Below are 14,469 nucleotides of genomic sequence, written 5' to 3' on the forward strand. Positions count from 1 at the left end.
AGCCTGACTTTTTTACACGGGCACTGGTGCTAAACTCCAGGCTCTCGTGTTCGTACACCAAGTGCTTTATGAACTTAGCTAGTTCTCTAGCCCCGGAAGTAAAGAGAAACTGATTCATGAGTGACACATGCACATTATCTTTGATGGGAGGAGAAGATTGTTCCAGAAGGAGTGAAATCATGGAGCTGCTCTCTTCTGTTGAACATGGGACCCAAGGGCTCATGAGGCTTAAAGAGACAAAACACTTCCAATATTTAGATTTAGACACTAGGAGCCAACTTGTAGCACTGGTGGCCCAGGTCGTAGCTGACCACGGTGAGTACTAAGAACCCAAGAGTAGAGCTGGGGAGATGGCTCAGCAGTTAAGAGCACCGACTGCTCTTCCAGAGGTCCTGAGTTCAATTCCCAGCAACCACATGGTGGCTCACCACCATCTGTAATGTGATCTAATGTGCATGGTATACATAATATATAAACAAACAAAAAATATTTTTAAAAAAGAGTTAAAAAAAAAAAAAAAAGAACCCAAGAGTAGAGCAGCCAAGTGGAGGCTTTGAGAGCCTTTTGAGTGCATGAATCAGAGAACAAATAAGCCAGAACCAGAGTGACAAATCGAGCTGCAAACAAGCAAAAGGTCAGGAGGCGAGCACAAAACCAAACACACAGGCCCAGGGACGAGTCCCAAGTCCAGGAAAATAGCAGGAATAGGAGGCCCATGAAAAATGCAAGGCAGATCAAGAAACTTGGATACTTGATTTATTGTGTAGTTGAAGATCTCAGGCAAGACTTTCTGGTTGGAAAGGAGTAAAGAGAGAAGGGGCCGGGTAGTGTGGGGTCTACGCAGAGCCCGATACTTATTAATAACAAGTGGAAAAGGCTCTAAAACTTGTCTATATCAACTAAGACAGCTAATGGCTGCTATAGTTAGTGCCAGCCTGGGAGAACACGCACCTGGATGCATTGATGATGATGACATCCCCCTGTTTGCCAACTTCCAACGATCCGTGCATGTGAGATTTTCCCAGCGCATAAGCCGCATTGATGGTGGCAGCGGCCAAGGCCTCTGGCATGGACATTCTCATGTTCACACAGGCCAAGTGCATGACCATTGGCTAAGGCGAGAAGAGAGAGCATCGGAGAAGAGCAACAGAGCAGCAGCTGCTAGCTAGGACGCCTCGCCACACAGCATAAGTGAGGACAATTAAATGTGTGCCTAGAGGGAATAGCTCAGGAATAGTTTGTGCTTAATGTGCGAAAGGCCACAGATTTTTATACCACTCCATTTAATATATATATATATATATATACACACATAAATATATATGATATTATATATCACATAAATATATATTACACACATGTATAATATATGGATTATATTACATATTATACACATATATGCAACATATAGCTAAGTTGCTACTGGAAAATGCGAATTTACACATAAGATTTTCAAGCTTTGGGGAAATTTCCTTTATTATTTAACAGTCCTGTGTGTTTAATATTTACTTACAATTTTTCAAAACCCTTTGCCGTGTAAAAAGTTTGCCTCCACGCTTACTCACTAAAGCATCACTGACTTTGTGCTGCGCCTCAGAGAAGGAAAAGGATTCATTACAAAGCCTTAAGTCTGAATTAGAAGATGATTCAAATCGGGATTTATCTCTTCAGACCCGGATGCATTTGTGTGTGCAGAAAAAGTCAATTATTTATACTCCTTTCTCCTCTTTCTTCTCAGGGAAGTATCTTTATATTTTTAAATATATCTCTACAACTAATGAAAAATTGAAACATCTATAAGATCCATAGTTTACTTTGTTCAGAAAAAACAAAAACAAAAACCTGAAGAGTCGTTACCATGGAAAAGCAGTACGCATTGGGGTTGAAATCGCTGCCCAGGGCAACTATGACTCCCTCGTCTAACATCTTCCTGGCTCGAGGCTGCTTCAGCCTAAGGGGAGGAGAAAAAGGTGTCAGTCTCCAGGTAGAGCTTTTGCAGGATGGAGTCAAGAACAAAGAGAACATTTCATGTTCTAGAAGAGGAAAGAAAGCTGCAGGGTAAGTGGAAGAGTGGAGGAGAGTTCTAACATCACCCAGCATTTTATGGCTTTATCTCTTGTTTGCATCTTTAGGCTGATGACTTTGTACCACTGGCATCTAAGTTTCTACTATTAGCATTCTCAGGTCTTCTTCTTCTTCCTCTTCTTCTTCCTCTTCTTCTTTTTTTCCTTCCTCCTCCTCCTCCTCTTCTTCCTCTTCTTTTTCTTCTTCTTCTTCCTCTTCTTCTTCCTCCTCCTCCTCCTCTTCCTCTTCCAATGCACCTCCAAAGTCTGTATCCTCACAACCTGGACTTGAAGGCATTGTAAGAAAAGTCCTCACCTCAGCATGTAGGCTGTAGTGGGCAGAAGGACAGCCGAACACCCAGCTGCAGCCATGGCGGCAACGCCTTCGTCGCTGACTTCCTCCAGGTGGCTGATCGCCCGTGCTCCCAGTTCAGCCCCAAGCTAGATGGAATGGACAGAGAAGGAAAGGTTTAACATGCAACAACAGCTCAATAAAATACCGTGACGTTGCTTCCCCTGCTGTTAAGAAAGATTCACAAAACCCCCTCCCCGGTGGATAGTGTTTGTCAAAGACAGCCATTTGAAAATGAGCGTGTTAGTGGTAAAACCTAGTCTTAAGGTGGAGTTAGTGGTAAAACCTAGTCTTAAGGTGGAGTTAGTGGGAAAACCTAGTCTTAAGGTGGAGTTAGTGGTAAAACCTAGTCTTAAGGTGGGGTGTGGCGGCTCACGGCTGTAATCCAAGAGCTTGAAAGACCGAGGCAGGAGAATGATCAGGCTAAACTGGCTACATAGTAAGTTCCAGACCAGCCCAGAACAATATAAAGAGACCTTGTTTTTTGTCTTTGTTTGTTTGTTTTAAACGCAAACACACACCAAAAAATGAATCTTAAACATAATTAGTATTTTTCTGAAACAGTTCTGTGACTCTCAGGGATCAGAATAAAAATGAAAATAATATCAGTAATAAAACATAATTAACTCTAGTATTCTCAGAAACAGGACGAAGACGGATACCTTGGCATTCCATCCACTAGCCTTTCTTCCTTTTCTTTCTTTTTCCCAGGGTCTTTTCCACAGGTCTGGAATTCACCAGATGCTTAGGCTAGAGCCCCAGGGATCCGCTTCTCTCCACCCCTCCAGGGCCAGGGTTATAATCACATCCCACCACGCCCACACTGCTTCCCTGGGTCCTGGGGTCAGACTTGGGTCTTTGTACTCCCAAGGCTAGCATTTTACTGAGGGAGCCATCCCCTAGTTCCTCAAGAAAGTTTCTAGAAAGGTCAGGGGTTCCCAGGCTCAGCCAGACCAGGAACTTCCCATTTCTCTATCTTTCCAGAAGGGCACTCCTAGCTCGGAACAGATGAACCGCCTGTCTGCAGCGCACATGTGCGGGAGGGAGCCGATGGCCAGCCATACCTCAGCAGCTTTCATCGGGTGGAGTTCATCCCCATGGAAGTTGATCTGGAACCCCATCTTCTTTCCATCTTCAAGAATCCTTCTGGTGGTATCCAGGTCAAAGACGCCCTTCTCGCAGAACACATCTATGTTGTCCACATGTAGTTCCCCGTTTTGGCCAAGTTCCTTCAGCCTTGGCAGGTGATTACTGATGATGTCATCAGCAGCTTCAACAGCAGTTTTTCCTCTAGTGGAAGAAAATGAGATTATCCTGGGCATATTCTTTATATGTGTGATACTTATATATTTTTAACATGCATATCTTTAATATATGTGATATGTAATGCATTGCTTAATGCCTATATTTATTATGTGCCCTACCTATACATTTAAGAATATATAAAAAAAAAAAACAAAAACAAAAAATAAATAAAATTAAAAATTAAAAAATGAATAAATAAAAAATAAAGCCCAGGACAGCCAAAGCTACACAGAGAAACCCTGTCTCGAAAAACCAAAATAAATAAACAAATAAATAAATAAATAATATATAAATTCAATAAAGGAAGGATAATAAACAAAATAGGAAAATGATCTTAAGCCTCAAAAAGGGAAAGAGTCTAGGAAAGAACTCAGCATTTGACAGTTGTGCCATGCTCACACAGTAAGTGTAGTAACGAGACTTCTGTTTACAGGACCTTGCTATATACAGAGATGTAGACTGCTTGGCCTCACTAAGTCCATAGGAATGCCAACAAGGCCGAATCTCTGTATCGAGGACACTTAAGGACACCCTGGCCCTGACTTTTTTCTTTTCCTCTAGTCACAAGTTTTCCTGGAGCCTTCCCCTAAGGCCCCCCTGTCTCGGAAACAGGAGTGGAACAGGAAGAAGAAAGCCTTGAGACATTCCATACAACTCAGAAGTTCTTAGTCACCAGCAAGGGCAGAGCTTTTGACATCAAATGGGGGGGGGCACCCCTCCTCACTCTGTAACTTTAGGCACATGATTTGGCTGTGATCCAAGCATCAGGGGCAAATCAGTGGGAATCAAGACACAAGCCATAGCAGCTGGCCAGCAGCTGGAGACGGTTTCTGTAAAACTCCAGCACAGTGGCTCTCACTCAGCAACACATGTATGTAGACCAGAACGGGTCACCAAGAAGAGTACTTGCGTAAGTTTTTTTTTTTTTTTTTTTTTACTTCTCACAACGATGATATAGAACAGGGTTATGAAGTTCTTTATTACACGTGTGGTTTTTTCGTGCTTGAAACCATTAAGAAACGCCCTTAAAAATCACTTAGCTAACAGTAAAGGTGCATTTAAACTCAGGTTTCAACACTTAAAAAAATAAAAAAATAAAAAGCGGCTATCTAACACTTTATATTCCACTTGAAAACATCTACAACTTCCAATAGACAGGCTCTTACAAAAAGTCTCAGTTCAAACTTTAAAAAAAAAAAAATGCTAAAAGCTTAAAACAAAGAGTACTACAAATATTAAATATTTATATTTTTCTGCATCATCAGTTGTATGACTTTTTTTTTTTTTTTTTTAGGCAGGCTCTCACTATGTAGCCCTGGCTGGTCTGGAACTTGCTATATAGACCAGGCTAAGCTCAAACACAGTGATCCTCCAGTTCTGCCTTTTGAGTGCTGGGATTAAAGGCATGCACCATCATGCCTGGAATGTGTTTTGTTTTTTAATTGTTAGTGTTAATTTTTTGGTTCCTTTGATTGAAGGCAGTAAGTGAATATCTACACAACACAGCGACACAGCGATAAGCGACGTACTGTATTCTTTCAAACTACTCCAAAACAGATTTGAAGCCTTTTCCCCACAAAAAAAGTGGTAAATGGAGCCATGCCTATGTCAGTGTGAGTCAGCCACTTCACAATGCCCAAATATCTTACAGATAGTAATTATGCCTTTTAAAGCACGAACTTTATTTGATAATGTAACATAATAATTATGTACAATTGTAAACTACCAAACAAAGTTCATGAAGGGGAAAACATTTTTTTAAATAATGGAAATGATTTAAGTTTAGATAGTGTTTGTAACATAAGCCTATGGCTTAAGTCTGTGCTTCCTTCATCAAGCTGAAGACCGGGCAGAGTTTGGAGACACCTGTTCTGCCAACCTTTCGGATCTGGACCCCGGGGCCTTCCTCTTCCTACAAGTTCCAGGACAGAAAGGAACTGCACAGCTAGGTTATCGGTGCCTAAGGAGACAGAGGTCTCCCCATCAAGCCAGGTCTCGGAAATTCTTTACCTAAAGGAAGGGGGAGTGGGGGGTGGGGCGGAAATTACCTGCAATTGAGGAAACAGATTGACAAAAACCCTTCTGCAGACACTTAGACTACACAATTTGGTTTCTTAGACGAAGTAACTAGTAATCTTTATAGTGGTTTGTGTCAGTTGATTATCATCGGAAATTATTTGAATTAGTAGCTGTAATTTGAAAAGACTCGCAGGGGAAAAGAAGGCTTGGCGTATTGCCTCCTTTTTCATCCTTAAGGGACTAGGAAAACTGATGAAGCTGCTGGAACCCCCTTCCCAAAAACATCTGGGCACCACGACTGGCCTTTAGAAGCAAAACACCATTCCAGAAGCTTCTCTGGATGGTCTCCTGGCAAGAGCAGAAGTGCTAGAGAGCCTCCACCCTCCAGAGAGCACAGCCCCGGGCTCTGGTCCCAGTGCCTGAGTGCCTGCTGGACCCCACCAAGGAGATTACTTGGGTACTGAGTGAGCCCCGCAGTAAGTAGCTGAGAGGCTGAGGGGCAGCTCCCTCCGGGCGCGCTCGATGACTCGCAGCATCTTGAGCTCAGTCTCCAAGTTGAGGCCATATCCGCTCTTGCACTCCACCAAGGTGGTGCCGGCCCTCATCATGCGCTGCAGCCGCTGCCGGAAGGAGCTGAACAATTCCTCCTCCGAGGCTTGGCGAGTGTGCTCCACCGTGAAGTTGATCCCTCCTCCAGCCTGGTGAATGTCCATGTACGTGGCCCCTGCCAACTGAACGCATGCATGTCTCCCTCAGGGAGGTTACAGGCAGGTCTACAGAACCTACCTCCCCCAGCGACAGTAGAAGATGATTAAGGGGTTCAGCAGTTAAGAGTAGGTGCTGCTGTTGCAGAGGACTGGGGTTCAGGTCCCAGCATCCTCGTGGCAGCTCACAACCAGCTGCCATTCTAGTTGCAAGGGAATCCATTCTCCCCGCCCCTCCCCCACGTGCTTAAAAATAAAAAGAATGCTAAAATAAAATCAAATTTACAAGATGGTTTTAAGAAGCAGCTGGGAACTATGCCAGCACTCAGGACGTGGAGGCTGGGGGAGCTCAGAAGCTCAAGGCCTAGGCCAGCCTGGCCTATGTGAGACCTTCGTTCAATCAATCCATCAGTCAATGAAATTAGTTTAAGAAACAATAGGGCACAGGCACCGATGGCCAGATCAGAAAGGAGGGCACAAAATTCATAAAGACTGTCTTAGATGTGCAGAAGGAAGTCCCCCCAAAATACTTGAGAGGTAAAGATGGGCCGTGGGGTGGGTGGGCAAACGGGCATCTGAAGGCAGTGACAATTAGTTAGCCCTCAGGTACAGGAGTATTTCGATGTTTCAACAGTGCGTAACCAGCCAGCCCTCAGTTCACTTTGCGTCCCTCGGCATGTTTGAGAAAACAAAGCACAGAGGGTTTCAGGAACCCAAAGCGATCATTCGGTAATCTACTAACCAAGACTAGGGTCAGACTCTATGTCGTTGGGTACCAGAGTTTGGAGCCTAATTGCTGTCCCTCAGGCAAATACAAAGGTTCCGTCTATCATCCCAGTGGCACTAGTTCTCTGGACAGCAGGAAGTGTGGGCCAAACAAAACATGCAGGCCCTTGGGCTAGACTTGGCCTGGCCCAGCCGTCCTCAGCTAGTCTATATCCTCCCTTCCCTAGACCTTGCTTTCTCCAGCGTCTGTACGCACGCTGACAGCATTTGGGCCACGGTCTCTATGATGGCTTTTAGTTCTGAAGGTCGATGCAATAATAAATTTATCTTAAAAGCAGTTCTGATTCGTTGGAAAAGGTGCGTGGGGGCTGAAGAGGAGGATTCTTAGCAATACTGTCACTGCTAGGTTGCACTTCTCCCCCCCACCCCTTAACAATCGCTCCATTTAGGGCCTGGCTATGACTCCTGTAACTGGTAACAACTGTATTTTATGGTCTTCATAAGTCTCATACTTCTGAGGGGGAAAAAAGAATAATGTAAGGCAGTTTATTGAGTTACTTTTTGCTTAGTGATAGGTTTTTCCAAGTTCATCCACATGAAACAGTGATTTTTCAAACTCTTCCTTGAAACTTGTTGCAAAGTTACTTGTTCAAAGTTCCAAGTAATGGTTTAGAATACAAGAAGTGAGCAGAAATCAGCCAGCAACTCTGTTTCTGTTTTTGTTTTTTAAAAAGTCTACAGTTGAAAATCTTCAAACACCTCTTTTTTAAAAAACTGGTTACTAGCTCTACACATCATATAAAGATTTGGGGGCAGTTTCAACTAAGTCAATTTTATTGTAGCACGTGTTCCTTATTAAGACCAGTAAAGATAACCATTAAAAAGATAACACATCATAGGTTGCCCACTTATGTAATCATCGGAGGAAACGGCCTGTTTGTGCTTTACTTTTGGGTCATTGCAGTTACCTTCATTGCAAACTCATGGACTCTTTCACCAGCCCACACGGGATGTGTGTGTGCGTCCACCAAACCTGCAACCAAGGGTGAAGAAACAGAAGGTGCTTAGACCAAGCCTGACCTCATCACACTGCCCTGAGGGCATGCATGGTGATGGCCATCCAGCTTGGAGGAGAGAGAGTGCAAGACTTTGTGAGATTCCCTCTATTTGGCTGATCTAGAACATTCTAATAGAGAAGACTAACTCAAGACAATGCAAATATGCCTTAGAGGCGTCTAGCTCGCAAGTTCAGTACCTATGCTCACCCCAAACAAACCTTGATGCCAGGGCGGCAAAACTATTAACTGAGGAAAACTGAGAACGGTATCACCAAGGGCTAGAAACTACAGTCTGCTACTCTGACAAGGTATCACAATAAGAAAGGTGCAACTAGCTTCAAGAAAGGAATACTTGGGCTGGAGAGATGGCTCAGAGGTTAAGAACACTGCCTTCTCTTCCTAAAGGTCCTGAGTTCAATTCCCAGCAGTCAGGTGGTAACTCACAACCGTCTATAATTAAATCTGGTGCCTTATTTGGTGTACAGGTGTACATGCAGGCAAAACATTGTATACATAAGAAAAAAATTAATCTTTTTTTTAAAGGAAAGAATAATTAAAGAGAATCTGTAATCACTTTCCGACACTGGCAAAGCAGAACTTCAGTACGTGGAAGAAGCCACAGGCACTTTTGAACACTGTGGCTAAGACTCTTTTGTAAACATATCTTCCTCTTTACTGTGCTAGAGCCACTGTTAAAATTGTTTTCAGAGTTTTATGAAAAGGTGTGTCAGTACCTGGTAAGATGCATTTCCCAGAGCAGTCAATTCGTTCCTCAAAAGTTTCTCCGGAAAACTGTCTTTGGATAACGTCAGTGGGGCCGATAGCTTTTATGAGTCCATCCCTGAGGGAGAAAAAGAAAAAAAAAAAAAAAAAATCAAGAAATAGTTACTAAGTTTGGGGAATTTTTTCTGAAAACTCTGGTTAATGATTTAAATATGCTTTGGGTGGCCTAATGCTAGCTAACATTTAATGTAGCTCCCTCTTGACCTGGGTTTTTAGAAAAGAACAAAGACAAAAAGTCAAACCACGTGTAGAAGAGAGTGACTGTCATTTTTACCCCTCAGTGCTCCACTTTCCCACAGTACTAGATCCCTAAAAGATGCCTGAACACAGGCCCACTCAGAGTAAAGACTACATCTCCCAGACTCCTGTTAGTCACTGGTCCCTATTTGTTGTGACTCCAAAGGCTCCTGTGTTCTCCCATGTTGCAGTTTTCTGAAGCATGCCTCTGGAAAAGGAGTCAGGACCAGAAGGTTCTGGTCTCATCAGTGAATTATCTGCTGATGGCTTCCTACGTTTGTTGGGGTGTATGGTGGAATTTAGGAGACGTGATTTAGCCACAGGGAGTGGGTTCTTAGGAGCATGCTTTTTGTAACTGTCTGTTCTCCCAGGCCCCTTTGTCTCTGCTTCCTGGCCTCCAGGGGATAAGCCTCTTTGATCTGCTGTGTCCCCCTTCTGACATTTGACCCCATCACATACCTAGAGCAACGAAGCTGTCACAGTGAAACCCAAAAGACCTTTCCTTCGTTCATTCCCTCTGGGTATCTTGTCCCAGTAATGGACCACTCACACGAGTGCAGGGACATTTTGAGGAGGGCAAACTTAAGAATAGAACAAGAAACTAAGTCTTAATTTTATTTTTTTAAATAGTATTCTGATTCTTGAATCCTGACAGCTTTTAGCTGGCTGAGTTCAATAAACTACCCACTTTGCAGTAAATCTGGTGGCAGAAAGGACCAGCCAGGTCAAACAGGATGCCCTCACTTGGGACTCGCTGCTTAGGAATCCCTTTCTCCTCTTCTATCAGAGGCGTGCCCAGTAGGCCTGGAGCTGAATCAGGCAGGAATCCTGCAAAGTGTGTCAGGAGTGTGATCTGTGTTCTCAGGAGTCCAGCCCTAAGATGGAGGCTCCCTGCCTGTGCCTGCCTGTGTAGGATGACTCTGAAGGCGTGGAGTTCTCCTCCTGGCCACATTAACCACACAGCTCTCTAACGTCTAAGAACAAGGGTTGTCATCTAATGGTGGGTTTCTAGTGTCACCTTGGAACGAAGCACGCATGCAGTATCACAACTTCTCAAGGAAGCTAGAAATCATTGGCCAAGGGTGCTAGGATTTTTGGCATTTTAGTAGCTTTGGACATTCTTTGGGGGCATGGTGAGATTTCATTGTTTACTACTAAGTGGGGATAACAAAAAATAAATAAATAAACTATAAAATAATATACAGTCATAAAAGCCGGGCGTGGTGGCACACGCCTTTAATCCCAGCACTTGGGAGACAGAGGCAGGTAGATCGCTATGAGTTCAGGGCCAGCTTGGTCTACAAAGTGAGTCGAGGACAGCCAAGGCTATACAGAGAAACTCTGTTTCAAAAAAAAAAAAAAAAAAAAAAAAAAAAAAAAAAAAAAACACCAACAGCAAACAAACAAACAAAAACAAAAAACAACAAAACACAGTCATTCCTTTTCTTTGAAAGGCGTGGGTGTTTGTGTCTTTTTATTGACTTCAGAAAACAATCAAAAAGCATGCATGTTAGCGTTAATTCCCTGATTCAGGGTTTGAGTGATTTTGCTGGTCTGCTAGGGTTTTGTTTGTTTGTTTGTTTCAAAACAGGGTCTGACTTGGCTGCCCTGGAACCATGTAAATCAGGCTGGCTTTGAACCTCTTACTTCTGCCTATAGAGTGCTGGTATTAAAGGCATGGCCAGTGTGCCCAGCTACATAATACATACCACAGGTCCTTTTTGAAGGAAGGGGAAGGGAGGATGTGCCGTTAGTATTATTTAAAAAGGTTTCTTTGTTTTGTTTTCCTTTTTAGTTCTTGTTTGTTTATTTATTTATTTGAGCCAGGGTCTCACTCGAAAACTCTACAGGCAGTCAAGGATTACCTCACCTTCTATCTCTTGAGTGTTGGGATTACAGACCTGGATCAATAGCCAGAGTTTTAGGGAGAAAAGGAATCTATAGATTTTTTGTAGGAGCGGTATCCCAATTTCACCAGCTAATAGCACTTTAGAAGCTTTAGTGGGATCAATGATCATAATGAAAGACGCTCTGAAGGTGTTTTGTTGGAGAAATGGCTTCTAGGGAACCCCACCCGGCCTGTCTCCCTACTACTCACGTGCCCACTACCAGGCTGGCGCCCTCCAGCACCGCCAGGCTGCGCAGCGCGGGCCCGGCCAGGAAGCGCTCGCCGCAGGCGCACACCAGCACCACTTGCTGAGCATTCTCCAGCAGGAGGCGGTGGCCACTCGCCATGGTCCTTCTAGCCACTGGCCGGATGCAAGGACTGTAGAGTCCTCCGGCTGTGGCTCTCTGGTGAGGCGGGGCTGGCCAGAGCTGGGCGGGAGCTCGCTAGCAGCCGGTGTCAATGACAGGAGCAATGCCAACAAGAACGGCCTCTTGGCAGTAAACTTTACCGTGGACGCCGGTGTTTTCAGGTTTCCTTTTCCGGTTTTGGGTCCCCAACCCCTAACGTGTGTGTGTGTGTGTGTGTGTGTGTGTGTGTGTGTGTGTGTGTGTGTGTGTGTGTGTGTGTGTGTGTGTGTGTGTGTGTGTGTGTGTGTGTGTGTGTTAGAGAGAGGCTACAGGAGCAGACAAGTGTGGGAGAGCTGCTGTGCCTGTCCCGCGAGGCGACCGGTGCACGGGGTCAGCTACTGGGTCCGCGCGGCCTCCTAGAGCGGCTGCGGGTGCGCACTGTTCGGTTGGTCAGCTCGGCTCTAGGGTCTGCTACCAGGCGGTCCCCAAGATGAAGGGGACCTGGGGTAGGGAAGAATGGAGCTGAGACCCCGAGTATCAGTTTGATGCCTCTCCCTGCTTTGTCCCTACCCTCTACGTGAAGGATAAATCTCAGCTGTGATACAAACTCGTTGAGGTAAAACTAGATCTGATTTCCGTGTCCTCCACAGCCACTGGACTCCCACCGTGGTGTGGTGGCCTCTACACACGTCGCCACCACGCTGAAAGTTGTAGACGGCATCCAGTTTGTTTAAAGGAGGCTGGCAGGCACCAGGACTTGTTTAGATTATTTTAACTTTAAAAACTTTTTTTTGATATTATAATCACAATTACATCGTTTCCCTTTTCTCCTAAACCTTTCTTGTTCTCTTTCAAATTCAAGACCCCTTTTACCTTGTTTAGGAAATGATGTAAATATATATATGTATATATGTATATATATACATATATACACATATGTGTGTGTACACACACACACACACACACACACTGTGTGTATATCTCTGAATGCACAAATACTACCTGCTCAGTCTGTATAAATACTTGTGCATATATATTTTTAGGGCTTTTCTTTCTTTCTTTCTTTCATTGAGACAAAGCCTTACTATATAGCCCTGGCTGTCCTGGAGCTCTCTATGTAGACCAGGATAGTCTTTTAACTCAGAGATCCACCTGTCTCTGGCCACTCATCTCACTTTAAAGCCATTATAAAACAGACAGCAAAAATATCTTTAGATGAACATATTAGAAACAATCATCCTTTAGCTCCACACCATGTCTTATAATAAAATACTAGAAAAACAAACAAACAAACCAACAAACAAAAAAAGAAGAAGTTATAAAATAAGTAGACAGTGTGGGTGAAAAACCCAATGGCTACTCACAAGTAGAAGCACAATCAAATGTCCCTGCTGTGGAAAGAAGAAAGAAAGAAAGAAAGAAAGAAAGAAAGAAGGAAGGAAGGAAATGAATTAGCGGCCAGCCTGGTCAAAATGAAAAAAGGAAGGGGGATGAAGTGGTAGAAATAGCAGAGGATAGAAACTCAGTCACTTATACATAGAGTATTGCTGGATTTTTATAGTATAAAATTTCTGCTGGCCTGCGCACTGGCAGACACAGGCATGAAGGATGGGTTCAGATTGAGGTTCAACAAATGTGTCCTGCTCTTTTTTCCGTTACTTCTCTTCTGTCCTGACTTCAGGGAATCTGATTAGTTTCCCCAAGTCACAGTTTTCTTAGCCTTATATAGGCAGACTTGTTTCTCTTTTGTGGATTTATTTGACCTTCAGATAAAATATAAGTCACTCGGACCAATACTCATGTATAAATGAGTAACGACATTCCCCTTGTTATTAGTTTATTGTAATGCTATTTTCCTTTATCTCAGCTGGGACTAAGGAATAAACTTCAGGCTTACAGTGCCAGTTTCTCCCCTGACTTCACAGAATGTACCACATACTGTGCCTGTGGTCTGTATATTCATGGAAAGCATAAAAAAAAAAATTGTACTTTTTATAAAATGGGTATTTAGGTCAATGGGTGGCCTGGAAGCATCTGATTGGCCATCCAAGGAGCCATTACCTGAGAGACACCTGCAAACAGAGGGTTTGTAGACACAGGAAAGCTTTGGAGAGGCTCCGCTGGTAAGAACGCTTACTGCTCTTCCGGAGGAGCCAAGGTCAGTTCCTAGCACCCACGTTAGGCAGCTCTCTACTGCCTGTAACTCCAGCTCCAGGCGATCGGACCCCTGATAGATACTTCCTTGTGCACACGCATGTGCGCGTGCACACACACACATGAGACACACACACGACACACACACACACACACCATTTCAAACTATAGCATCATCATAGCATTGGCTTTACAAAGCTGCTCTAACGTCACCGACTCACATGAGGACTTCTTGTAGCCTTCCTTCCACCTGACCCTTGACCTTTAGTTTTTTTCAGGTTTTGTGGGGTGATCAGAAATGTCACAGAAAGCAGCAAGCCTGACACCAACAGGACAGAAGAGGTCAAGCTGATGGGCATTGCTTCAACCTTCTGTTCCGCTTCTGACCTAATTAAAAGAGGCGGGGCCGTAGGGTAGGCCAAGGACCCAGGGGTCGCTGGCTTCTAGGTAAACAACAAAGTGCTGCCTCAGAGATAGCCACACCGTTCAAGGCCACAGTTCACAGCTTTTCCTCCTAGTATTTGTCAAAGGTGGGTGGGGAGGAGGTGGGGAGAATACTGGAAGGGCATTGGGTCAGGAAGAGTTGGCCTGATCTTTAGATGGGAGATACACACAGACACACAGACACAGACACACACATAGAGACACAGAGAGAGACGCACAGACACATGCATGTGTATGTATGTATGTATGTATGTATGTATGCATGTATGCATGTATGTATATCATGCTCCAAACAGAAGCTCTGTACTTCCCCCCTACTCCACCCCCACCCCCATCCCACCCCCGACCCCTCGCATCACAGTCTTTTCTTGTTTCCACTGAGGGCAGCT

At 44.2% G+C, this 14,469-nt stretch overlaps 1 protein-coding gene across 1 annotated transcript; it reads right to left on the minus strand.

The window, feature by feature from the left end:
- Positions 1-546: 546 nt before the first annotated feature.
- Positions 547-11,614, minus strand: Amdhd1 (amidohydrolase domain containing 1). The gene is made up of 8 exons (XM_051139794.1): positions 11,346-11,614; positions 8,962-9,068; positions 8,138-8,202; positions 6,193-6,470; positions 3,480-3,705; positions 2,380-2,504; positions 1,858-1,951; positions 547-1,112 (listed from the first exon to the last, which is right to left on the minus strand). The coding sequence occupies exons 1-8, from the start codon at positions 11,480-11,482 to the stop codon at positions 909-911; spliced, it is 1,236 nt and encodes a 411-aa protein (XP_050995751.1). The 5' UTR covers positions 11,483-11,614; the 3' UTR covers positions 547-908.
- Positions 11,615-14,469: the final 2,855 nt, after the last annotated feature.

The sequence above is a fragment of the Acomys russatus genome, chromosome 31, assembly GCF_903995435.1.
Source record: "Acomys russatus chromosome 31, mAcoRus1.1, whole genome shotgun sequence".
Classification (NCBI taxonomy): Eukaryota; Metazoa; Chordata; class Mammalia; order Rodentia; family Muridae; genus Acomys; species Acomys russatus.

What these genes read in the sequence shown, in the direction of transcription:
- Amdhd1 (XM_051139794.1), bottom strand. Translation starts at nt 11,482, where the DNA reads ATGGCGAGTGGCCACCGCCTCCTGCTGGAGAATGCTCAGCAAGTGGTG. An exon ending in ACCCGATGAAAGCTGCTGAG is followed by an intron (nt 2,505 to 3,479) that starts GTATGGCTGGCC and finishes CATTCCATCTAG; the next exon opens with CTTGGGGCTGAACTGGGAGC. An exon ending in ATGCGTACTGCTTTTCCATG is followed by an intron (nt 1,113 to 1,857) that starts GTAACGACTCTT and finishes TTCTCGCCTTAG; the next exon opens with CCAATGGTCATGCACTTGGC.